Source organism: Coloeus monedula (assembly GCF_965178545.1).
Source record: "Coloeus monedula genome assembly, chromosome: 1".
NCBI classification, from domain to species: Eukaryota; Metazoa; Chordata; class Aves; order Passeriformes; family Corvidae; genus Coloeus; species Coloeus monedula.
Genome location: NC_138781.1, coordinates 46,274,100 through 46,301,153, shown reverse-complemented (window position 1 = coordinate 46,301,153; position 27,054 = coordinate 46,274,100). Strand labels below are relative to the sequence as shown.

The 27,054-nt window shown below is 43.4% G+C and overlaps 1 protein-coding gene across 1 annotated transcript; it reads left to right on the top strand.

The window, feature by feature from the left end:
* Positions 1-1,809: 1,809 nt before the first annotated feature.
* On the top strand, positions 1,810-25,128 carry LOC309579858 (CUB domain-containing protein 1-like; the record flags this gene model as incomplete). Its single annotated transcript, XM_082293412.1, has 9 exons — positions 1,810-1,885; positions 14,381-14,584; positions 15,899-16,255; positions 17,579-17,947; positions 20,182-20,409; positions 21,107-21,487; positions 21,809-22,174; positions 23,394-23,475; positions 24,678-25,128. The coding sequence occupies 9 exons, from the start codon at positions 1,810-1,812 to the stop codon at positions 25,126-25,128; spliced, it is 2,514 nt and encodes an 837-aa protein (XP_082149538.1).
* Positions 25,129-27,054: the final 1,926 nt, after the last annotated feature.

Here is a 27,054-nt window from a genome sequence, read left to right as displayed (position 1 = left end):
AAGACTGAGGACAACACAAGAGCAGCCAGACAGTGGGCAATTTCCGGTTTTGTGCACCAGAATTACAAATGACAGAGTAGTGTTAAGATTTGTAATGGACATAAACACATGTCCATTTTAGGAAGTCTAACTTCTTAGGAATTCTAAGCTTTTTCCATGTTTAGATATTTTTAGGGGGAAAAAAAAGAGAGGAACTGTAAGGCAATATAAAGCGGAGATAAGAATTACTTTTAGTGGAAAAGTACTGAACTTTATGAAGATGTGAAATCTGGTAAGACAATTAACATAAACTAAATGCTTTCCTATTTCTCCAGTAGAAGAAAATAAAAACTCTAGACCTCCCCTATTTCCTTAAAATATGGAAGTGGTATCAGATCTGATTTGAGCCCCTCAGAATCTTTCTGTTTCTCCTCATGTGACCATAGAACTCCTATCCATTCATTTCTCTGCAGTCATATAACCACTTAATTACTTTCTTGTTAACATTATCCTGTTCTAAAGACTGATTTTTTTTTCCTAAATATATTTTCTTTTAATTGCATATTCTTTGTTAAGGTGAGTAAAAAGCTGTACTATGCAGAAGATCACTGAAAAATAGATTTATCTATAAAAGAGGTGTAGAGATCTCCCAGGAGAGCTGAGTATGCTCACTGCCAGCTGAAATCAGCAAGGGCAAAGAGTCATCTCCAAAGCTTAGTCTCAATTCTGTAACAGGCTGTGAATTTATGATCTTATTAGGACTTTTCTCCTTCTTTGAACGTGAATATTCCTATGTACATTCCCATACATTCCTATAACAGCCAGGTGCTGCTGTGGGCTAGTATAAATGTATTGGGTTTTTGTAATGATATCGCCAAAGAAACAAATGCTCCAAAGCAACTGCATGGATAACTAGAAGATGAGTTGTCTGACATTAGTAAGGTATTTAGTCACTGGGTAAACATCTACTCCAGACTATGTCATGATCGTTTCTGCTCAGAGTTTTCCCTTGAAAAGTCCCCAAATATTTAACAAGCAAGATACAAACTGCTGTTCGTTGGGAGGCACCTACTTCTGTCTGAAACGTGGCACTTCCAAACACAGAATGGTTTGGGTTGGAAGGGACCTTTGAAGGCCATCTAGTCCAAACCCCTTTCCATGAGCAGTGACATCTTCAAATAGATCAGCTTGCTCTGAGCCTTGTCCAACCTGTCTGTGAATGTTCCCACCACTTCTCTGGGCAACCTCCGCCACCGTTTCACCACTCTCATCACAAAACATTTCTTCCTCATATCCAGTCTGAACCTGCCCTAGCGGTTTAAAACCACTACCCCTTGTCTTATTGCTACAAGCCCTACAAAAAGTCTGTCCCCAGCTTTAAGTTCCCTCTAAGCATCGAAGCTCAGGGATGCTTTGGCAGGCAAGGGGCCCTTTACCCGGTAACACGCCGGCCACCCTCCAAGGGGGAGAGGGGAGCTTGGTGACCAACAACTCAAACCCCTTTCGGTAAGTGTTAATGATGTCGGGAATGGGCAGGGAAAAGCGTTTAGGGCAGGAGTAACACGTCTCTGACAAGGACCTGGGCAGGAATCACACCTCTCTGACAAGGACCCGCACCTCCGGCGCCCCGCCAAGCCGGCTCCACCCCGCTGCGCCGGGGCAGGAGGCAGCGCCCGGGCGGGGACGAGCCAGCCCCGCCGCCCGGGAGGAAGAGGAGGGATTTCACCTGCGCTGCCCGCCCCTCCAGGTGCGAGGTGGAGCAGGAAGCAGCGGCGGCGGCGGCGCCGGAGGGGACCCGCGCCCGCCTCGGCGCCGGGTCCATGCGGGGAGATGGCGGCGGGCCGGGCGCTGGCCGCGCTCCTGGCCGCGCTCCTGGCCGCCTCCGCGCAGCTGGTCCCGCGGGAAGGTAGGGACAGGGACAGGGATGGGCCGGATCCCCCCACCCCCGGCTCGGTTACCCCTACCCCCGGCTCGGTTCCCCATCACCCCCAGCCCGGGCTCAGTTGCCCATCCCCTCCCCACCGCGCCCGAGGGGCTGCCCGGGCCGGGGGGACCCGCCCGGCGTGCGGCTGAGCCCGGACTCGCCTTAGTTGGCGGCACCGTAGGCGGGAGACTGGTGACTCTGCCTTTATCCCCGTGTCCTGCTGCTGATTTAATGACTATTAGTTATTGAAAAGAGGCAGGGGTGGTGGTCCGGATGGGATAGAATCGCATCCGTAATGTTTGTGCGGTGGGACATTTCAGTTTCAGCGCTTCTCCTCCGAACGCTCTCTTTTCTTTCTCTTTAAAAATGCTAACAAGATAAATTTGATCTTTACATCCTCTCTTGGTGGGGTATTGAATATGCGAGTAACTTTACAAAGTCCTTTTCGCTGGAAGCCAGAGGGGCAGCTGAATTCTCTGTAAAGGGCAGAAGTTCCCAGGACTGTGTACTGTGTGAGATTGTGCAGTTGCCTGAGTTTTTCAGCAAAGAGAATATTATTTATGTAGAGCAATGGGTGAACTGTAGATGCAGGGAAATGGAAAGGTTTATATGCCCATCTGAGTCAGATGGTTTAATGCTCACTACCAGCTCTGCATCTCTTGAAATCCCTGGATGTTTGTTGCAATCCCCTGTATCTAACCCTATGTTCGACCCCAAAAGAATTCCAGCTATGGACACAGGGACAGTGTGTGGTGTTTTCCTCAATTTCCAAAGCTGCTTGATTGCAAAAAATGCCCATCCTCAAGACTAAACAGTCTGTTTCACTGCTATCAGTAGTCCTGTTAAAGGCTCTTGAAGTATGTACAAAATACAAAATAACTGGTGAGTTATTTGTAGTGACTATGAATTACTTAAAGAGTCTGATGTGAAATTTGTGCCTTTTTAATATTTCTATTACCTTTAACTACACTTATACTGAAGTGGGGCTCAGGCCGTTATTATTATAAAGAATGCACTCTAAATGTTTCCTGTGAAATTGGGCAGCCCTGAGGTTTGAGTTTCAAGCTGTGTAGTATTTTAAATAAAATATTTGCATTTAATGTATTGCCTCTGAGTTGAGTGAATAAAAGCAATTTGTCTCTTTAAGTCTCTTCAAAGGAAAAAGAAAGGATATTATGCTGTGGTTAATTGTGTTTTGTTTTCAGAGTAAACAAAAGTTTAAAACCTTAGATGGGTCAGCACAAGAAGCAGAGAAGGTAGACTGCCCAAGGATCTTAGCTTAATCTGGAGGAACTTGGGAGAGAGAGAGCTCGCCCACCACTGGCCTTGCCCTTTGGTAAATCCTGAAGTAGATCTTTAAAGCAAAGTTAGTAAGAGTGAAGTTGCACAAAACACCACTGATAGGCACAGTGGTTTGCTGCCACTGATGGTGGCCCCTCTTCCTACGTCCTTCAGTCCCTTCCTTTCCAGCTGCATGCTTCTGCCTTCTGGTCTGTCTCCTGCACAAGCACCACCACTCCTGCGTGCCAGGTCCTGTGTCATCCTCTCAAACTCTCTAACGTGGTGCCTTCCTCCTCTTTGTGAACCCCCAGTTCCCCAAAAAAGGTGGCTTAGTCTCAGCCACACTGGCAGCATGGGTTGGCAGGCTGAAGGTTGTGATGATGTGAGTGGGACAGGAGAGGGAAATGGTGCCTTCCCGGGTTCGTTGGCACGTGAGATCTGGTGTGTCCTTCCTTCCAGTGGGAGCTGCTGTTGTTATTGCACAACCAAAACTGTTGGAACATTTCCCTGAGCAAAGGTTTGTCCCGAAAGCCCAAGAAAGCTCAGGTTAAGATTTTCCTCTGCACTCCTATGTAGTTTGTAATTTTTAAGGAGTTCTTGTTGCCCTGGTGCTGATGTTGGTACTGCCTCTGCTGTTGCTGTGTTTTGGCTGCCTCCCTTTCCTTGGTTGCAGCTTCCTCCCTTTCAGCAGGGCTGGGTTTAGCCTGGGTGTGCACATGGGGTGTGTATGAGGTACATGTGCCTCTTCTTGGGGAATCGTGGTGCCCTGGTGGGATGGCTACAAATTTTGGTGTGCCTGTCTCTAAAGCTGTCTCTTGTCATCCTTGATGAAGTTCCTTCTCCTCTCTCCCTCCACCCTCTCCCTCCACCCTTTCCCAGCAGGAACAGTATTACAGTGATGTTCCTGTAGGAAGGTGTAGGTCAAGCGTGGCTGGTCACATTGTCCTCAGAGGAGCTTGTGGGTTTTCTTGAGACGCAACTTAATGCGTAAAGTAAATTATCAAATGAAAGATTGGTTCTAACTTATAGCTGGAAAACTACAGAAAGAAGTATTTGGTGTGATAGCTGTGCACAGACGTGGGAGTGTGAACAGAGTATTGCTTATCTGACCTTTGAAAATGTGTTTTCTGACTGAAAATGTTTCTTTGAGGCACTAATAATGAAGTTAATCAGACTTTTATGCTGTCTTTGAAACATAAACAAACGTTTCAGGTTTAAAGTATCCTTATAAATGTGATAAAATCTGCATATATATTCTGGGCTTTGTCTTTAAAATGTCATTGTTATAATAAGTGAGTTTAGAGATAGTGCCGTGTTGATTCTTGCTCTACCCTCCAGTTATCTTTTCTTGGCAACTGACTGATTTGAGTCACACGTCAGTCTTAACATGTAAAGCTGCTTCATTTAATAAAATAAAAAACCCTAAGCTGTTAGCAGGGTCTTTCTGCTGCTCTGACAGAATATAAATAACTGCCCTGTTTGTTCTCCTCTGAAAGTCAGTGGAAACTGGATTATTTCCATTCTGAATCATTCGATTGAGACCTCTCCTTTTAAGACTACAACAACGTACATGTGTTGAAACTTTTTTTTTGCTTGCCTCATGCCATTATCAGTCTGGAGTGCTAACTTCTTACTCTCTAGAAACTAATGTGTTTATAGTAAATTATTTATAGTGTGTCCCAGTTCTGGTACTACTGCCTTAAATTCTCCACCAGAAAATACCCTTAATTTTTTTTCTCCCCACAGTTCCAAAACTCTGTGTGTTTGAGATGCTTGTTTTTAAGAGGTGAGCCTTGTCTGTGTGTATTTTTTGTTCATCTGTAAGTCTGAAGGGATGTAGAGGTAATGTGAAGGCCTGAGTGGGTGCGTGAGGAGGTGGGAACATGAAAATATTTGAGGATTAATGCACTGAGCTGACGTTATTGTCCACAGCAGCACAAATGACCACCAATTTGAGTGTCCCCCCCCACTAGAGATCCTCAGCAAGGTTGCGATCTCTGGAGCTGTGTGAATGAAGTTTCTCCAAGAGCTGTACTTTTGGTCCTGGGCTTACTCATACGCTGAACTGGAAACACGAACAAATAGCAGCCCTTTGGCTACAAAGTGGCCCAGGAGAGAAGAAACGGGATGTGGTGAGCCAGCTCCTGAGCCTGGCTCCTTAGGTAGCTGGTGTCTTTTTTGTGCCTGGGGTTGTCGTTTGGTGCGGTGGCTCATCAGCCAAACAATAATTAGGGGATAACATGCTGAAAAGGATTATTTTTTGGCACTGGCTTAAGGCAAAGGACTAGTCAAGGGAGAGACAAGGTGAGAGAATTGGAGTCTGCTGAATCTCATGTCCAGAGTAGCACCATGGACCTGTGACATGGACGAAATTTTGTTAGCTAGAAGGTTGTCCTCCTCTCATTTTTATTACAATTCTGTGTGTTGTCCTGCTATACTGCAATGAGTTTCTAGATACAAATCAGGGCTTGCTCTATGAAATAAGGGAAAAACCTTTCCCCTGCCTGATATCAGATATCATTTGGGTCACTTGTGCTCAGGCTTGTTAATTGTTTATAGGAAATATCTATAAATAATGTTGGAATAGAAGAAAAAGTAGGAGAAAAATTACTGAAAAATAATCTGACCTCTTGAAATATGTAATAGCAGCTGCGGTATTTACATGAATAAATGTTTCTGGGGTTTGGTTTATTAACGTAGCCCTTATCACCCAGCTTAATTGATATTCATACAGGCATATGTTAAATGAAAAGCTTTGTGATCCACAGCTGCCAACCCCTCAGTCTTAGGCAGAGGCTGAACAACTCTGCACTTAGTGCATCCCAGAAATATTTCAAATATGAAATAGCATGAGGAGCCATCCTGTGCTGAGAGCAAAGTCAAGATACTTTTGGCTTTACCTGTGTTAACTAAAGCTATGGGTGACAGGAGCATGGTGTGTTTGCAGATTAGTGTAGATCATGGCTGAGTAGCTCCTTTTTGTTCTTCACCAGTTTCTCTGTATTGATCACATTCTCATTTGCTTTTTGTAGTTGCTGATGGCAAAACATGACCTTCTTCAGGTCCTGGGCAGTGAGAGATGAATGGTAGAGAAGAGCAGTGAATGTGTGTGGAGTGGTACCCCTTTGTGTTGTGGCCAGGGCGGGATCAGTGGTGGTACTGGGTTATTCCTGGGGCTGTGGGGGAAGCAGGGGTTGCTCACCACTGCCATCAGTGGGCTGTGCCGCTGAGCAGTAGTTCTCTTACAGGAGCCAAGCCCTCCTGCTCTCTTCTGGGTGCTCCCTGGAGGTCTTCCTTTGGATGTTTTCTGGTTTTGGTGTCCTTGGAAGGGCTCCTAGAAAGACTCAGCTGCAGCAAAGCGTGTGTCAGGCTAGAGGATATGGGGAAAATGGCCTTGGATGCTAGTTTTGATCTAAATGAGCTCTTTTTTGGGCTACTCTTGTAAGCTTCTGTTAAAATACTTTTTTTAATCTGAACCTGTAGTAATTTCTGTAATTTATAAACCTTTGCGCAATTGGGGGAAAGAGTAAAGACGTCACTTTAACACAAAGCACTTCCACCAGTTTCTGGGACAGCATCCAACTCACTGATGCTGCTCGGGTGTCTCTATCAAGCCTCAGCTCTGGAGAGGACAACACACCCACTGCAGCCCGGGTTGGCTTGTTGGAACCAAACCATTAACCAGTTCCTGAAGAGCAGCTGCTGACTTTTGGTGCTCTCTTAGTAGGATTCAGCCAACAGAGCCGGGTCACCATCCCTTGATTCATAAAACTCGAATCTCTTGCAGATGTTACTGTACAGTTTCTTCTTGCTTCACATCTGCTTGTGCCACCAGGGCGTGAAGGAAAGGACGTGGGCTGGGCTGTGCTTAGTAAATTGTTGGCTGCTGGTTTTTATGTTAGAGCAACATCTTGAGTTTCTGTATTGGCTGGTGACAGAGGTGAGGATTTGCTGCCTGCAGCAGGGCCTGCCTGGTGTGGATGGTATTGATATGGCCTCCTGGAAGACCTTCAGCTGAAGAATTGTGCCATAGTGTCTAGTAGATATGCTTTTCAGGTATGTTAGTAAGATCTAGTCTGCCTGTGAGTGTAGATTTTTTAATCTATCTCCTGTACAGGGGACAAGGTCTCTACTTTGCCTGTTCTATTGGACAACTTTTAACAACCATCCACAAGGGTGCAAGGGGGCAGCCTGCTTTGAGCTGTGCCTTTTGATTTCTTGGGGAACAAAGTGAGTGTGGTTACTTGGTGTTGGATCAAACTCTTATTTTGGGAGGTACAATAATGCTGGCATTTTGGAGTTGGCTTTGGCTTTTCTGAGTCTCTGGCTGTGAGACATTAGCATAAGGAGAGAGCCAGCTTTGAGGAGTGGAAAGGGATGATCTGGAGTTTCTCAGAAGTGAGAGACGGCAGGATGTTTAGCGTGGGAGGGATCCCTGATTGCGAAATGTGCTTTTACACCTTTGTTAACCAGAGCCAAGACCGAAGAGCTGCTCAGACATGCTCTGAAATGTTGTCCTCTTGCTGGCTTAAATCAAGGTAGGGATAAAAACTGTGCAAGCAAACACCCCTTTGATCAAGGAAGGCTCTTGCTGGGACCTGTGTGGTGTCAGTGTTCCTCGAGCCAGTGTGACATTTTCTCATCAAGCCGTGCAGACCCATGTGTTGAACATTTTGTATGTTGTATACAAGCTGGTGGTCAGCTCATACACGGTGTTTGATGAGCTCTCCATCTCACCTCTACAGAAGCAGCAGCACTTCATATCTGTAAAATAATAGTTAAGAAAAGGCAGCTCAGAGTCAACACTTTTTCCCACTTGTGGTGAAAAAAGCTTCTTTTAAAAAAATCTATCACACGAGTTATATGAGTGTCTTAATTATCTTTCAAAAAGGTTCTAGAGAAAGGGGTAGAAGTACGGAAATGTATAGTTGTTCGGGGCTTTTCCCCCAGTTATTTTAAATCTGAAGGGACTTTATTCCTGTTACAAATTAATGAATTAACAACTTTTGAGTGAGCAGCCTTGTTGGCCTGGGGTGCTGACAGATCTTCTCTGGTGAATTGTGCTGGAATGGCTTGTAACATCACTATGCCAGTAGTGTCTGCCCTTCCTGATGAGGAGAGAAATGTGTGACATCCCGCCTGCTTTGCATCCCCATCCTGGCTATCAGTTTAAACAATCAGTGAAGATTAGGGGGCAGTACTGTGATGGCTGAGGAATGGGTATTCTCCCCCAGGTGCCCTCTCAAGGTGTGTTTACCACTGGCATAATAGCAATTGGCAGCATCTATCTGTAAGAGTTTACAAGCTTTGCAGATTTTATCACTGTAATTTTCTGGGTGATTCCCTTAAAGCAATCCTTTCACAAAATATGGACCTCATATCCCAGGCAAATGTGATGGTGGAAGACAGGTCCGAATATGAGGAGATAATCATGTAATGTAGATAATAGTTTACCTTTTAAATGTAAACAGAAAACCTGGTTGGTGTACAAAGTCAAACAGAATTTCAGCAGCTTGCAGCTGAAGAGGAAAGGTTGGCTGCAGTTTGTGATGGTGCTTGTGATCCCCTTTTTGCTGCTCACGGCACTGTTCAGGAGGTGAGAGGAGTCCAGGTGTGTGGGTCCCTGACTAACTTTGCTAAGGGCTTGAAGAACGTGAAGTCAGTCACCTGGATTACATTGCAGGTGAGACTGGATGATTGGATGATGCTTGGGCAATTGGGTGCTGCAGCTGGAGAGTTGGACTCAAATTGTGAAAGAAGTTGTTAATAACACAGGTGCAAAACAACTGAGTTGGCAAAGCAGGGAGATGTTTACTCTCTCAAATATTTTTTGACGTGTTTTTGGCCAATTTGAGTGAACTGTGCAGTGAATTGTGTTGGAGGTGATGCAGCACCACACTGAGTTACTGTGTTGTACCCCTTGCTTCCCACCCCCTTGCTATGACTCTTGCAGCAGATTATGTGTAGTGGAATAAGCTCAGCAGGCTCTGAATGTACCTGCAGGTCAGCATCCCTGCAAGGGCTTGCAGGAGGCAGTGAGCCTGCAGGAGAGCCTGCCCAGCTGTAGAGGCACACAGCATCCCTGTGCCATCGTTGTTCCAAGCTGGTGGTGCGGTACACTGCAGGGAACGAGCCTGTTCTCCGAAGAGGTGTGTTGGTTGTGTGGGTTCAGATCCCCCTGGGGCAGAACAGGGGTTTGGATACAGGTATTTCCTAATCGGAGCAAATGTTGCTGCTACTCATCTTGCACAGCAGCCCGGCTCCTCCAGCTCATGAATGGGGTCTGAGTCAGCTCCATCCAACTGGGTTTCGGTAAAAGTGGCTGTCATGGAACAAGCCCGTGATTTAACCGGAATGAGCAAACCAACAGTTTGTGTACATAATTCTGGGATAAATTAACATCTGGGATTTTGCTGTGGGTTTTGTTTTCTTGGTCTGTCTGGGGCTTTTTTGATTGTTTTAATCCATCCAGTCAAGTCATGTGAAACAATCCATAGATCTTTATGGGTAAATTACTGCAATAAAATGCAGCTGTCAAGCCAAAACTGGTTGGACTCTGTTCTAGCTCCTGCTTTGTGTAGTAAGGCACTTTACCTAGCCATAAAAATTGCAGTTCTGCCAAGTCCTTTGCTTGTGCATACTTACACACACTCTCTGTGGGTGCCACTGCCCTGACTACTCGCCAGCTGTCTTCTACATTGCACCCCCTCTTGTACAGGAAAAATGTCCTTTTGGCATTTATATGTACATGTTACAATAACTATGAGATTGTCAGATGCAAACACTGTGAATAAATTTAGGCTCAACTCTCTGGAGTAATCGAACTTGTTTTACACTATGCAGTTTGCTTCTAACCCCAGTGGGAGAGCTCTGAGCAGTAACACAGAAGTTTGGAAATATCGTACTGTTGAGAAAAAGCTGTGCTTGTGCAGAGAGGGGCATTACTCTAGTGATAGAGGGATGCTGTGATGACACGACTCTCATGAAGGCACGTTCTGAAATGAGGATGAGCAGTAGAAAAATCCAGTTGTGGAAGGGAGGGTGCAGATTGAGATAAGGGCAATTGATGAAATATCCAAGGGAGGCTGCAAAACTGTAAGTGCTTAGAGGAAGAAAGAATAGGGTGAGATCAGCTGTCTGCATCAGCTGTGAACCAGCTCGGGATTGGAGGCTTTACCTCCAACTGAAGGATTTCATTGTTGTATAGACAATGAGATGAGATGCAGCTTGGCAATGCTTCCTCTTGTTGGTTTGGATATCCTGTGTGTCATCCCTGTGCAGCAGCAATAAGGCATAGGAATTGCTTCTTTTCAAGATGTGTGTCCGGTTACTGGTAATCCCAATAAAAAGGCATGCAGTGTGAGTCATAGACAAAGACAGAGTAGTGTGAATCACGAGTAGACTCACTCGTCTTCATAAAAGCTCTCCAATAAAGGTGCTCTTTAAGTAGTCTATCGTGCTGCTCATGTGTGGCTGTAGTTTGGAGGGTTTTAGCCATTTGTTCATTTATTTTTTAGTAACTTTGGGATCACTGGATATACTTTCTGCATGATTCTATTATTCTGCTTTTCCTATTAGATTTGATAGTCTAATGCAGCTTAGCACACCCCTAGCAGCTGGCTGCTGTTGGCATTACAGCACCGTGCTCTTATTTCTTGGCCAAAATTATTATCTGTGGATTTTCATCTGTGCAAGCTGTTTGTTTATGTGCTAAAGGTGTCTGTTTTCCTGAGGGCTCCTAGCAGGCAACTTTGCTGGCCTAATTTGGTATAGATCTGCATCATTGTTGGCTACTGCTGTGATGATATATTGATCATTGAAAGCATTTCTGTGATTTTGGGCAGGTCCTATTTAGGAAAGCTGAGGAATGGGACAAATCTATGCTGGAAAACTATATTGAGCTGACAAATATATGATATTCTTGCAGAGGGATCAAGTGAAGAACAATTATATGGTCACGAAGTCAGCAGGAGGAGGGGGAAGGAGGGAAAAAAAGTCTAGGCAGCAGAATTTGGGTCTTTCTAGGGTTGGGGAAGATGATACTTTGTTTTGACCCTTGTAGGAATGCTTTGCTTATTTCAAAATGTTGAAAATTTCTGTTCCTTGGTTTCAGCTCAGGGTGTGTATTTGTTTTGATTTAAAACTAGTCATGTGCTTAAAACTATGCTTAAACTTAATCTTCATGACTAAAAATTAGAGCCATGTGCCAGCATGTGGTGCAGGAGTGCTAGCTGTTGGTGGTCCTGGACCCTGTCCTGCCAGGTTTGCCATATGGCTCTGCTATCCCAGGGATGGGGAAAGGAACAGTGATAAGTGTTTGACTAGAGAGTTAGGAACAGACTTTTCAGTAATATTTGTAAACTTACAAGATGACTATGACAATTACCATGTGCAAGAAAGAAGTCTCTTTTGTCCATAGTTATTAATTATTTGGTTTATGCTGTTAACGCTTCATAGCTGGGTGACTTAAACATCGGCAAAATAATGACCATCATGGTCAAAGGTATTTTGTGCACTTAGTGTTATAAATAAAGACCCCAAGAGAACCCAAAAAGAATCCAGTGGTATGGGAAATAAAACTCTGGGCTAGGTTGGAAGTAGTTGTTTCACTTTCTCTTCCGGAGACTGCTTCCTCCTGAAGAATGAGGAAGAGCAGCACTGACTGCTTGCTTGGCTTTACTCTCTTCCCCACCCCATGGACATTGCCCCTGCAATTGTCCCTGTGTGCTTTGAAGGTCATTGTACAGGCAGCTCCCAGGCTACACCATCATCTTTTTTATTTCCTCAGGAAAAACCTCTGCAAAAGCATTTCTAAGGCAGAAACCCAGATGTAAAGTGTGCCAGCCATTGGAAGAGGCAGGAGAATTCAGTGTAGGCTCTCAGGTCAGAGAACTGTCCCAGCACTGAAAAGCTGTAGGAAAGTTACTCAGTGACCAGGTACTCACTAATGGTATTAGAGGGTTGGTAAACTTGTGTTTAAAAATATGCACTGCAATTTGGCAAGCCTTGTGGTGTTTGAGATTTTCATTTAAAACCTTTGATCCTGGAGGCAAATAGGTAAGGCAGTTTCAAGGACTTACTAAGTCTGTTGACCCCAAGATTGTGTAGAAAAGCTAGAAAGGCTGCAAAAAAGCTCAAGTCCAACAAAACTCAGACAAACACATGATGGGCTCTGTCTTTGAGTACTCTATTCTGCCCTACTTCCCCTAGCAGTGGGATTTTTGATGCCTGGTGTTGGCAAACCTGGAACAGGAATGTTTCCAGTGGCAGGGACGGACCATGCCGACTGCTCAGTCCCCAGGGCTTTTGCAAAGCATTGCAGTGAAAGTCTGGCCTTGCAAAACCATGAGATTCCTGTAAAAATTAGGTTTTTGAACCTCTCTTCGATAGAACAGATGGTTTTTGTGTGAAATTGAGTCACTAATGCAATAAGCTGCTTTCAGCAGCTGCGATGACTGAGGTTTTGAGCTGGGTGGGTTTTTTTGTTGAGGGTCTCTGGTGTGCTCGTGTGCCATTAGAGGGCTCTGCTGATCAAGGGTTCCCATGGTGTGTTCAGCCCCGCTCCCCAGAACCCCACCAGGTGAGTCCCTGCATTTCTGGGCTCTGACCAGCATCCTTATCACCCCTGCATCAGCAGCAGCTGACATGGACCAGACTGGTGCTTGAGGGATGCTGAGCAGTTGGACAGAGCCTGGGGCATCCTGCGGATGTGTGTGAGCCAGCTGCTTTCCTACACCTTCCTGACATGCTGCCTGGTAATTGGAATGGCTTCACGGGCTCCCTCAGGGTACTGCTCTGCTGGGTTTGCCAGTGTAAATCTTCCTTCATTGAGATTAATGAGCAAGAGGATTCCCAGCCTGGCATACAGGCAGAGCTTTGTCTTGCAGCCCTGTGTGATGTTCCACTCAAGGAAGAAATATTTTTGAACCGAACTTGGGGTACCTTTATTTCTAGATCTCTTACGAATTTTTATATGTGTGATTTTTTTCCGTATACACTGAAAGCACAAATGCTGTAGACACTGTGATTCTATCTTCCACACACTGAAATAAGGAAGGGAGAACAGTGAAAACAAGCAGCGGAAAACTTACTGACTGAGCTTCTTCAGATTTTCACCTGGGGCTGGGGTATGGTTGACTTCATTGCAAACTTGACTTATTTTGGCTAGGGCTGGGCTCAATATTTGCTAAGCATCCAACTGAAGTTAATAATAGTCATGTTGGATGTCCAGTCAGTGCTCCCTGGTGTCTTATATTGTGTGTATATTTTTAGAAGACAGTCAGGTTTGAGTAATTTTTTTGATAAACTATTTTTTCATGAAGGTCTTTTTTTTTTTTTTTTTTTTTTTTGATAAAAGAGTATTCAACTAGCAGTTTATTCAGTGGCTGCAGTACTTCCTGTGAGAGCTGCTCCTGCATCTGGCAGTACTTGAGGATAGGTTGAAATCTGTGAAGTATTTCCCAAAAGCTGTGAATCAGTGATGGTGGTGTCAGAGATGGAGAGGAGGTGTCCAAGCACACACAGTCTGTTTCAGGCCACCAGATGCCTTCTGTGGTGGTGAGGGGCACTGCACAGGCATCCTGTACCTTCAGGGAATGAGTTGTCAAGGGTGGGGAGGGTGAGAGAGGGCCATGACTGTACATAAAAATATCTGTTGGTATGTGCTTTTGGTATTGCCGGAATACCTCATCTGGCCTGCAGTAATTGTTGAGTGGTACCCAGAGATTCACCTGTTATCACTGTTTGTGCTTAAAGTTGAAGCTCGTTTTTTGTTTTGGCTGCTGAATAAACTTCTTGGATTGAGTCATGACTTGATGGGCGCCTTCAGAAATGAAGCAGGCTGTGTGAAAACAGACTGAAAAGAAAAATCACGAGAACAAAAATTTGAAAGAATAGCTGAGCTACTTTTTAAGTGTGAAATAAATGACACTGGTGAGGGTAAACTGGAGCAGAACTGATTCTGCACAAATTCCCTGTATACCTCTCCTGGGCACATGCAGCAAGCGTGTTTTTATGTTGTCTGTGCTGGAAGAGAGAAGGTGTTTTCCATTGGTACAACACATGGGGCTCCTGAGAATGTAGATGCTAATATTCCCTTGGACACTGTGGCGTCTGTGGGGCTGTGTGGAGAGCCTGGTGTTATTCATACGTGCTAATAACAAAACACCTCTATTCTGTGTATTTTTTCTTTCTTAGCTTCCTTTACGATCTCTCTTCATAAAGTGGACAACACCACAGTTACGATTAAACTGAGACCCGGTGTTTCACCAAGCTGTCGAATTCGCATTAAAAATGTCATCAGGTCTGACCTCAAGATAAAGTCTGGGGAGAATGTGACTTTTACCTTCACCTGTAGTACTCCAGAGAAGTATTTCATCATGGAAATTCAGAAAAATATTGGTAAGATACAGATTTTTTAATTCTTCCCCAGAGGTAATTTTCCTCCAGTAAAACCACATGCTCTTTTTCCTGCTACTGTACTAAGGTATCTGCCATAATCTTAGGTAAGAAGAAATCTCTGAGCACTGATAAAAAACCTTGAATTACTGCTACTACTATGCAAGCTAAAGAAGTCTGTATTGCAGGTGGCAGAATTAGTGTTGACTTGGCTGTGTTGGAAACAGCTAGATGGCAGTTTGTTGCATCAGTTCCATGCTGCCTTTCGTTTTCCTACAATTTATAAACCCATCAAAGAATCTTTTTACTCCTGTCAAAAGCCTCTGAACACTTATGATAATATATTATGTATTTGATGAACAGCTTGATTGTGTCTATAAGGACAACAGAAACATCGAAGACCTGCACATGTTTCTTTATATTTAATGAATATTATTGAAGTCAAGAAACTGTAAGCTCAGAAATGTAACTAAAGCTTCTGCTTTGAATGTTATCCTTGGAGTATGTACTCTTTAACGGCATGAACACGTGCTACTTGTCATCTAGATCCCAAACTTCATTGAGTATTCAGTCTTTAGTAACATCTTCATTATTTTTGGGGTGATGTTCAAGGATAATTCTCTTAATGTTTTGGAATTTTATTCATACGATTCATGCAGATAGTAACACTCACTCATATATAGCTCATATATTTGCAAGACACACTTGTGATATTTCTGCTTTTGAGTTGAAGCCTAGACATGGATTAAAGTATATTTATTTTGTGTGTCAATCAATTGTTTGGATTTTTTAGATAAAAGTTTTTTGGGTTCCCCCCAGAATCCTGCAGTGGCAGTTCTTGTTGTTCATCTGGGCACCAAGGGAACAAAAATACAGTTCATGGCAAGCAGTAAGAAATTAAATGATGAATGATTTGCCAGAAACTCTCTGGGGGAGATGGGATAAAATGGATTCTCTAGACCTGTGATTTCCAGCTCACTTGGCACTGCATTTCTCCTTTTTCCCCATTCAGACTCTACCCTATTCACTAAATACCTTCTAAATTCTTCAGCAAACAAGGCGGAATACTAGAGACAATGAATCCCTTCTGTTAGTCAGCCTGACTAAAGCAGGTTTATCCTGTCTATTCTATGGGCTGGGAGTCCTGTTTGGAGACAAGCTGTGACCATGTGACAGGAGTGTCTTTCAGTGCACGTAGAAGAAAACTTAAGTGCAACATAAAAATTGTGATAATGGCAAGGAAGGGGAAGTATCAAACTCCCCATTTAATGGAATGCTTTCCAGAGTGTATCACAGCTCTTCTCTCTCTGCCTTTAGACTGTGTGTCAGGTCCATGTCCCTTTGGAGATGTCCATCTTTACCCACTGGGGCTACCTCGCCTTAACAGGACTTACATCTGGGATGTGAAGGCAAGTACAAAAGCTGGACTTGAGCTAAAATTTTCTACCCCATGGCTAAGACAGATTGAACCAGGAGAGACATGCCCAGACTCCATTAGCTACAACATCAACAGCTGTATTGATAAGGCCACAGTCAACATTGGCACCTTCTGCAGGAATGGCTCCGTGTCTCGCGTCAAGTTGCTGGGAGGAGTTGTCATGTCCCTGCACCTCCCGTGGCACTCACTTCTCACCACCTCAGGCTTCAACATAGCCAACAGGGCTTCCATAAAACGTGAGTACGGAGTACTGCAACTGCCTCCTGCAGATTGCAGCAAAATTTACTTCAACCTTTCTTCACAGTTACCCTTCCAGATTTGGTGCTGCTGTCCCTAGCTCCCTTCCACTTCATCTTTTCTGGGAACTACTGTTGCATGATTTTTAGTTTGGTTAGATGGTGCTCTTCTGTAGTCAAAATATCTTAGTTTGGTTGATTGTTAATTATGAAAACTGTTCTGTCTCTGGTTTTGGTGCGCATTAATCATTTTAAATCTCTTTAAACTTCCTAAAACTTAAACATACCTGCTTTCTTGGTTTTGTGAGTTTTTGGCTAGATGAGACTAGGTAATATAATTAGAATGAGTCAGAGAGTTTTTTGCTGGTTGCAGTGTGTAGTGTAGTCTTGTTTATTTTTGAAAAAAGCTTCTTTAACTTCTGGAGCCTCAAACCAATGCCTCTCTTCAAGAGAGGAGTGTGGGAAAAGGGAAGCAGTGCATGGGAGACACATGAGGCTGCTTTAAATACATTTATCTGTTTCAACCTGCACAGTAACATAAACTGTTGTGTAATTATCTTCCTAAAACACCTGGAATATTATACAGCAATCAGTGGGTTACTTTGTGGTCTCATGACAAATCTTGCTCTGTACTTGAATTCTAGTGTTGTTGCTATCGGTTATAAAAGAAACATGGTCCAGGCTCTAGCTACTGGAACATGAGTGTTTTGTAATTCCTGGCACTCCTCACAGCTACACATCGTCACTGGAGCCCTAGAGTGGGACCATAATCTCTATGTACCCAACTTCACACTGCCGAGAGTTATCCCAGGATAAAGTGTCTTACACAGCCTGCACAGTTCACATTTGTGTTTTATTGTGCCTATTTGTGGCTCTTTGCTGGTGTGCTTTTGTTAGACTTAGGAGGTTTTTGTAAAGAGAGCTACATGCTGCTATAAAAGCTTGCCTCTTTTGTTTCCCAAAACCCAGTGAAGCAGAAGCAGTTATCAGGTTGAGTGTTTGCTCTTGCAAAGCCAGGCACAGGAATTAGGATCTCGCCTTTCCCAATAATAAAGGCTTGTCTGTCCATGTGCTTGAAAGGCTAACCTGCTAAACTGAAAATGCAGTATTAATATATTCCTTACCTTTGCTGTAATTGAAGACAAAAGAATCAGCTCAAGTATATGTTTTAGTCTGAGTGTTTTGTAATAACCTAACCTGTAGTTGGAGTGGGTGATCTCACTGTCAAAATGAAAATTCTCTGCTTCTGGAGTGCTGGATATGCCAGTGTGTCTTCAGTAATTGGAACTTGTTTGTTATGTTGTGGCTCCCTCCCTGTTTTAGGGTTGTGCATTATTGAATCCACTTTGAAGGGGGAGTCTTCAATCACTCTGATGTCCCCTAACTACCCGCTGGGCTTTCCAGAAGATGAGCTCATGACGTGGCAGTTTGTGATTCCTTCCAACATGAGAGCAAGCGTGTTCTTCCACAATTACAGCCTCTCCAACTGCGAAAGGAAGGAGGAGAGGGTGGAGTACTACATCCCGGGCTCCCCCAGCAACCCGGAGGTGTTCAAGCTGAGTGACAGCCAGCCTGCCAATATTGCTGGCAGTTTCAACATGTCCCTCCAGGGCTGTGATCAGGATGCCCAGAACCCAGGCATCCTTCGCCTGCTTTTCCAAGTCGTTGTTCAGCTCCCACAAGTTGATGAGAGTAAGTACCTGCCTGCTCCTTTTGTTGCTTTTGCTTACAGATATCTGGACTGAGCACCACCAGGGAGAGAAATACTCTTTTGTCTTTGGTCTCTCTCTGAGTTTAAGGAGGTTGCCAAGCAACACTGAGGCCTGTTTTACTGCCCTACCACTGGCCACCAGTACAGCAAGGCAAGCAGCGATGCTGAAATTTGCAATTTGCAATGGCGTATTAAGTGCTGTTGTATTTTTTACACTGTAACTTATAAATGGAGACTCCTTTCCCTTTCCAGCACCTGAATCATGTAATTGAAAACTGCCTTTAACAGTTTTGCTTTCAGACATAAGACTCAACATTTTAAAGATCATTCTTAAAATGTGAGCCCAGTTTTCTGCTCCCTACATGAGCAGTTGCACTTAACAAGGTGAAACCCACTGTCATGGTAGGTAGAAAGATCTGTGGCATTAACTGGTGAAACGAGAGATGTAAAATTGTCTCCATATTACTAATGGCATCAATATGCATCTTTCCTTCCTTTCTTCCTTCCTTGGAGTTTTATTTTACTTCCTAGAGAAGGTTGAACAAGTGTGAAGAAGTCACATTAAACACAAAAGTTGTCAGTAAGGTATTCCAGTAATAATATCCCCTACATATTTGAATGTTCTTCATTCTTTGGATTTCTTTCTCTACACTAAGAAAATAATGTTTGTTTGTTTGTTTGTTTGTTTTCTAGCCCAAAATTCAGATTGGTGTAGCACACTGACTTGTAATACCAGAGCATTTCTCTAAAAACAGAAATAAAAGGCCTGTCTAGGTAATGAGCCATGGAGTTAGTGATTTAGCCTCTGACTTCACAGCTCTGACCTCAGTTCAAGGTGGAGGTTGATAATCAAGGTTCACTCACTGCAGGAGAGCAGGTGGAAGAAAGTCCAAACTTGACTGCCACTGTGTCAGGAGCTACTTAGAGGCTTTCTAAGTAATTTTAGAGAGAATAAGGTTTGAATGGCTTGTGCCCTGAAGTCACATATCCAAAAAGGATCTGTAGCATCTCACTGTTACAATTCTTTGTTCTTTGTCTGTCTAGCCTGGTTCCACTTATGAACAGCAAATCCTCACAGAATTCTTGTTAACAAAGTCGTGTTTGCTTACATTTACTGTGTGTGGCATCTTGGAAGCTAGACAGAATGAAAACATTATATTCAGTTAATCAGCTTTATCTCCCTTCTACTTTGGAAAGCAGAGAGAATTTTAATATATATTTATGGCTGGTAGACAAGACGATAATCACCTAAAAGATTAAAAACAGGTTGTCATTCTGTGAATGAAATGCAAGTAATAAACCACTTGGATTTGAGGGACAACAGTGGTTTCTCTAAGGATTTTATAGAATTCCATGATTGATTTTGTAGTTATGTAAGTTCCATCAAAGATTCAAATTCAGCCCTCAGGTTGCCAACTGCAACATTGCTCTTATTAAAAATGCATCGGTATCTGCATATTCTCAAAGCTTCCCAAACATTTGGGTATTCCACAGCTGTCTGTGGTGCTTGTCATTAAATAAGAAGAAAATACAGGTCTTTCCAGTCACAATAACTTCTTGATCTAACTCTTCCTGTGTTTAGCTGCTGCAGGAAAAAACATTCTGAAAAATGATAACCTTCTGGTAGGGGTCCTAGGTTATGTGCTTGGTTGTGCCAATGGCTTGGATAATTGCATTTGACCACTTGCCTTTTTGTGTGTCTGATTTCCCACACAGGAGAAAGCTATTTTATTCACCTTTTGTGTAGGACTTTGTGTAGGACTCTGTAGCTAAAGCTAAAACCTGAAAATGAAGAATAGTAATAGAGTATGTGTGTGTATGTGTGTATATAGGTACACTGCTTTTTCCCCCCTCTCCTTTGTAGAATCATTGAATGGTTTGGGTTGGACAGAACCTTAAAGTTCATCCAGTTCTAAACTGCCCTGCCATGGGCAGGGACACCTTCCACTAGACCACCTTGCTTTCTTTGACATCAGAGAGAGGTGCCTTATTAACAGCACCACGATGTTGTGTGGATCCAAAAATCTATCTTTCCACGTAATAGTCAATCTTTATGAACTAGCATTTTTTTCTCTTTCCTTCTGTTTTCTCCTTCCAGATGTTCCGAGTATTTGCTGTAACAGCTGCTCATATAATGGGGTGAGAAGAGGCAAAGGAAGTTCTGGTTCACACTGTGCTTCTTGCCTGTAATTGCTCTGGGGTGTTTTTGTTGCAGATGTCACCCATTTGGTCGACCTGAGCAAGGAGAAGAACATGACTGTGACAATACACTTGGAAGGGTGGCCCAGCCAGATCCCCCTCGTGTCTGAACCCGTATGCCTGATCTGCAAGGATCCTCGCACCTGCGACCGTGTCTTGACTTTAGTCTCTGGTGCTGTCTACAGGATCTCATTTCTGTGCAAGGACCTGTCCCGCCTGAGGATCACGGCTGAAAAAGGCATAGGTATTACAAAAGTGCCTTAATGCTGGTTCTTAGGGAGTGCTTTTGCATGTTTTTCCCCAGGGGTCAGCCACATCTTCTCCCTCACTTTGGCTTTAAATGGATTGATGTTGGAAATGAGGTGTTGGCCAGCTGGGAGATGGGTACAATGGATCTGGAGGTGACCTCGTTCAGTACATCATTCTACCTTTAAGAACAGAAACTGCGTGGCTGTTCCTAGAAGGGGAGAGGTAGAAGTCACCTAAGAATCTTCTCACTGCAGATTATGGAAACAGAGCCAGAGAGCCATTAATCTGCCCATGAAAATGCAGGAACAAGGTTGCCATCAGGAGTGCATCTTGTGCTGCTTGCGTGTCCCCTTGATGTAGGACTTTCCCAAATGCTTTCAACTAAGGATAGAAAAGAGATTTAATGTATCCGTACCTTGACTAGTCTGCAACAGTGTCCCAGTCAGCAGGTATATCTTGAGTGAGGGACTTGGAATCTGTTTCTGTTTGTTACTTTGGTGTCCTGCACCTGTAAAATAAAGCTCTTTAAGTACAAACAGTACACGTTTGGGTAAAGGTTACTAAGAGTGGATATTTTCTTAGGTAGATGCTTATCTGGGTCTGTAATGCAAACCTGACAGTACTCCATGTGTGCCCAGGTATTTCCTCTGCAAGAAATACCCAGCCCTTGGGATTTTGTTTTTGTTTTGCAGGCTGTATGGATATTCGTTGGTGTCAGAGGAAGGTCTATTCCCTTTCAGTGCCCAAGGCTATTACCCGATTGCCAATTCAACTGCATAAGTTTATTTGGAAGCTCTTGGCTACCGATCTGATCAACATAGAAATTACATCTCCGACCTTGAAACTTCAGCAACACGTCCCAGAGCAGAAGTGCAACACGAGCTACAGCTACAGCATTGTTAGTGCCACCCCAGAGACCGAGCTCAATGTTGGTGTATTCTGTCCTGGTGGCTCTATTGAAAAGATTCAGATGAGGAATAATATCACCATATCCTTAAAAACATTTGGTAAAGGATTCATCAATGAGTCTATCCCTCAGGATCTGAAAATGTCTTTTGTGCCACATATTAAAGGTAAGGTAGTGGGTTTTATACTACTTTGTTGTACAGTGATAGATCTCTCAATAGGCTTATTAAAGCACATATGGTTAAACAGAAATTAAGAGTTCAATTCTTTAGCAGTGGCTCTAGGACTATACTCTAGAATCAGTCTTTATCTGAACCAGTGATGTGGTTTATTTCGGGAAGAGAGAAGGAGCTTTGTATTCCAGGTAGTGGATTGTTGATTGTGGGAAATTCTGCAGGTATGTCTGTGTTTATTGTGATAACACTGATGTGGAAAAGGACGATAATTATCAAAACTAAGTTTTCTTGTCTTTTTTGCCTTCGCTGCAGATGAGTGCACATTCACTGTGAGTCCAAATCCAAACGCTAAAGTTTACTTGCAGACTCCGAACTGGCATTATGGTTTACCTCCTTACATTTCCATATCCTGGTTCATCATTGTGCCCAGCAAGCAAACTGCCCGCCTCGGCTTCTCCAAGGACCGCATGGGCATTGCCTGTGAGACGGGCCGTGCCTACATCAACATAAAGGAGGAGACTCTGGGAGCAGAGGAGACCGTGCGCCGCGAGGACGAGCTCCTGCCTCAGCCCCGAAATATGCATCACAACTTCTGGGTGAACATCTCCAACTGTAAACCCGTGGATAAGACACAGCTGACCTTGCAGTTCTGGGTGACTTTTGCTGACAAGCAGATAGGTGAGTCCTGTAATGTCATGGTGGTTTGTTTTCTGCTTGTATCCTTGCTTTCCCTTGGGGTAACAGTAGTGGGTGGTGGTCCTCCTTAGATGTGGGTAGTTTGTGAGTTTCCTGCCTTTGAAAACGTCTGTCCCTCAAAAACTCCCGAGAGTTTCAGCTGGGTGCTTCTAGGAGCTGGGGAGCAAGGAGGGGTTTTAATGTGGTATGGTTTTTTGGGAGTGGGAGGTGTGTTTCCGAGTTTTCTTTCAGTAACACAAGCAATTGCAGGGATCGGGGTAGTAAGACTAGATTTCATTTTTTAAAAAGTTTTAATTTAGATATTTTAATTGGAGGTAACAGACAGAATGTTTAATAAGATCAAGTGATGTTTTTCCCTTCCAGGGTCACAGACCTGGTGAACAACTTGGGATTTGATTATGCAAACTTATTCATCCAAGTAGTCCTCACTTTATGTTAGCAGTTCAATCAGTCTCATTGTTCACATGAGCAAGAAATCCTCCCTAGGACAGGTCTGACCATTTAGGGCCCTGACTGCTAGCAGCAAATTCTGCATTCTTGTTCTCTTTCATCTCCTTGAAACGTAAACAGTTTTTTAAAAAAAAGATGAGGGGGCATTTTTAGGCTAGGCTTTGCTTATGTAAATTTGTTTCACATTTGCACTTTCTAATTTTTTGATCTTTTTTTCCCCCATTTTTTAATGTATACTTCTTTTAAAGCATGAAGCATTTTTCTTTGCTCACGCATAGACTTTCCTAATCAATTTTATGACTCCTAGATAACCCCAGGTCAACACAACCTGTGCATTTCAGAGGAAAGGATGGTTTTGAGGGGAAGATGTGGAAATGTTACTATTTCTTCTTTTGAGTCTTTCTCTGTTTCTTTCTGTGGTTTCATCTCTTCCTTGCCTATTCAGCCAGAGATCTGTGAGGTGCTGTGGGTAAGTTTAGCAGTGCATGAACTGTATCAAATTCTTTGAGGTGGGTTGGTTGGTTGATTTGGTTATGCTCCACTGCCAGTAGTGAGAATTTGCTGTTGCTTGGCCTCCAACCTCTTGGAAATGGCTTGTCTTGTCCTGTGGCGAGCATGGTTTGGGAACTCCTGCTCTGCAGGCAGCTGCTATGCTTAGAAGCTCTTGACGGGTTCAAACCCAGACAGATTTCAGGAGAAAGCTGGGTGTTCTTTCTTCTGTTCAGTGTCCTTGTTCCTTGTCTGTTTGCAGACCTTGGAATCATACTTGCTGTGGTGGCCGGCGCTGGAGTTCTCACAGCGATTGGACTGACTGTGTGCTGTGTTAGGAAGAAGTAAGTTCATCATTCAGGATGTGTAACTTAGCAGTTCAAGAAGGCTTTTTGGGAGAACTGCTGGGCCCTCTGTTTCACAGGTTGATACAGATCCCTTGAACCAGGGTCTAAAGTATGAGGTCTGTAGTGTGACCCCCAGGAATGCTTCTTTACTCTAAATTGACTGACTTTAAGAACACAGCAGTCACATTACTTCAACCTGCAGAGCAGTGCTTACATTGGCCTTAAGTGCAGGCTTTTGGCTGTACTGTGAATCAGGTGTTGGTTGGACCTCCTCAGCAGTCCCTGCCACATGAAATCCCAATGAATGTGGCCAGTGCATGCGTGGCATTCTACTCAGGTCTTTGTTCAAACAAGCTGTGAGCTCACACAGATACACTAATTCTTTCATCCACACAGCCTCCAGCAACTCCTGGAGTCCGCACATCAAGTGGGAGCATTTTTCTCTGAGATGAGCCCTTGGGGAGAGAAGTGGGTTTTGCAAAGCTTATGTGCAAAACATAAAAACATAAAAATAAAAAATTATGTTTTTACTCATACAAGCAGAATCAGAAGTCACTGATAGCCTGGGCTCTCTGATACATGTATGCTCAGTGCTGCCAAGGTGGTTGGGTCCTGAAGCGGTAGAGCTGGAAAGAATTTATGCAATATGGTGACTTGTGCAGTTAGGGGCACATTTTCCTGCCACACAGGAAAAACTTTACAAATAAAGGCTTAAAAGTCTTCAGTTCAGCCTTTGTTCTTTCCAATTTAGGGACAGTCACTCAGGAAAGCATAACGAAGAAAAGTTCATTTGACTTTCATTTTGACCCACTATCTTGTCTTCAGTAACACTCAGCCTTGTTTTTGTGAGGATCTAATGGTCTCTGGGTCTTATTAATGCCAGTGGATGTTGTGGGACTCGGTACAGTGCACAGCCAGGATCCCAGTGCTTGGGAGACCATTGGAGTCAATCTTGCAAACTTCAGGATCAGCAGAGCAACAGTCGGTAACCAAATAATGTGAAGTTATTTTCTGCTCTGTTGAAAAAGCATGTCTAGTCGCAAGAGTTATTTTTCCCCAAATTGTGAGTAAAGCCTTTAATCCAGGTAGGCTGCCTGACACTGTGTGGCTGGGATGAGTGAACAGAAGCTGTTTTTATTGAGTTCTAGCACACCAGATGTGTTGTTTTTGACCTGTTAACAATTTCGACTCTGTTACAGGAAGAAGAAAACCCAGAATCCCATGGTGGGAGTGTACAATGCTAATGTGAATACCCAGATGCCTGGAAAAAAAGGCTTATTTGGGAAAGGGAGGCAAAACAATGAGTCTCATGTCTATGCAGTTATTGATGATGCTGTGGTCTATGGACACTTGCTGAAGGAGTCCAATGGCTCAGTCGCTCCAGAAGTTGATGTGTACCGGCCTTTTGATGGACCCATTGGTAGCTTGCCGCCTTCTCCACCTCCATTCTCCTTCAGAAAAGACATTAAACGCTCTTCTAACACTGAGGAGGAGCCTCCACCCCTGACGGACACAGACCAAGACACTTACACATTTGCTCATCAGAAATCAGGGCAATCAAAGGACAGTGGAGATGCCAATGAAAAGGATAAGGGAGATACAAGCGTGCCCTTGCTGGAGAATAAGGAACAGGATGGTTTAGTGGAGTAATTTTATGCCAGGTATAGCAGTTTCCTGTGGAAACACAGGTGTAAGGACAGTGGCCTAGGAGAAAAACATACTGAAGAGGAATGTTATTTTTAAATACATTTTTATGTTGTTTTGTTTCGTGTGTGTGTTTTCAGTTGTTTTTTGTGGTTTTTTTTTTTTTTTTTTTTAACTTCAGCTGTTGATAGCTTTCAGTTTTACAGTGAACACCTAGCAAACTCAATACCAGTCAGGACTCTCCAGGACTGGTTGTGAAACAGGTGCCGAAGGTATGCTTCTGCTTTTTACTTTAAAGGCATCAGGAAAAGTTAATTCCTAACCACCAGCTTAAAACTGTGGCCATTGATAGTGGGGAGAGTATTCTGTCCAGTATTTCCTCCTCTCACAAGCCATTATTTGTCTGAGTGTTGGTTGGAGACTCCTAGAAGATGCAGACTGCATCACTGTCTCAAGGCAGCTCCAGGTTGCACATGTCTCAGCCATCTGCTAATATCTGACCAAAGGTGGGGACACTGTCCTTTCCATCACTTGCAGCTTGACAACCCATCATATTTAGCATGCCAGTGGCTATGTGAGTGTAGTGAAAGACCAAGAATGCTGCCTAGAAGAGCTCCGTGCCTGTAAATCAGTGTGATCACTTGAGCTTGGGCTCTTCTCCTTCAGAAGATAAGTTATGGGTTATCTCTAATTTTTGACTGATGTTCTATTTGGATTGCACCATGTGAGCTTACATCAAAGACTATTTTCTTTGCTCTTTTACAAAAACAGTTTCAAAAGTCTAAACCGATTTGTGCTTCTGTTCAGGTGCCTGTGATATTCACATTTTACTAATACCTTGCACTTTTGGTTCAAGTGAGAGTAAGGATTCAATAAAGAAATAATGATGTGGTCATTCAGCTGTTTACTAGTGCTTTTCACTTCACCTGTTACATAAGGTTTAAAATACAGGGTAAAGAATATTGTTTCCAGTAGTTGGTGTCTCTTAAATGTGAAGAATGAACCCGTAAGAAAAGCCTAGATGTTTTAAATTTTTTTTGTGTATCAGTCTGAATTTAGCAACCATGTTGTTATGATGGTGGGGACAGTTCTTGACTTCTGGCAGAACTTACACTTCAGTTGTCTAGCTGCCCCTGAAAGGCATCTCTTGCAATCTGGGGAATAAAAGGTCTCATTTTAAGTGCTGTAGTTAGCATGCCCCCCAGTTTCTGTGCCTTTTACAACACTAGGGTCAGATCCTTGTGGCTATATGAATGAAGTTTCCTTTTATATACAAACATCTGTCTTGTCCAGGTGTACAGTTTACTGAGGATGTTTGCAATTTTGTGTGCAGCGCTAGACTCAACGACTGGAGAATTTCCAAATATCTTATGGTGACTGTTTCTTGCCTAGAGCTACACAGAGGTTACATGAAACGTTTAGACAAGTGTTGCATGCAGTAATGTTAAACATATAATAATATTTTAAATGAAACTGTCTTTATTAGAAACCTTACTGTTTACATTCCATAAAAATGTGGATTTCTTCCTGTATTAAATATGCTGGCATTGCTCACTGACTATTTAGTTGGTCAAGTGTTTGTATTTAACAGTGTGTACCATTATACTGCTTGGACCACTAGAAGATTCAGTAAAAAGTCATACCTGACACAGTTTGCTGTAGTATATATCAAAACACATGCCAGCTAAAAGTGCCTTTTAGTTGTTCCAGGTATGTTCCTGCTAATTTTTATCACATTCAATACAGAAACGTGTATTCCTTGACCTCTGGCTACTCACTGGGATCACATATTTCAAAGTGTACTGGGTCATTTTGATGTCATTTGAGAACTTGAAAAGATTTCTGCAATACTGGTATCAGTTTTTCTCAGGTAACTGAATTGCCAAAACTATTTTCTGTTGGCGTAGTCCAGTTGTGCATTTGTCTGGTCAA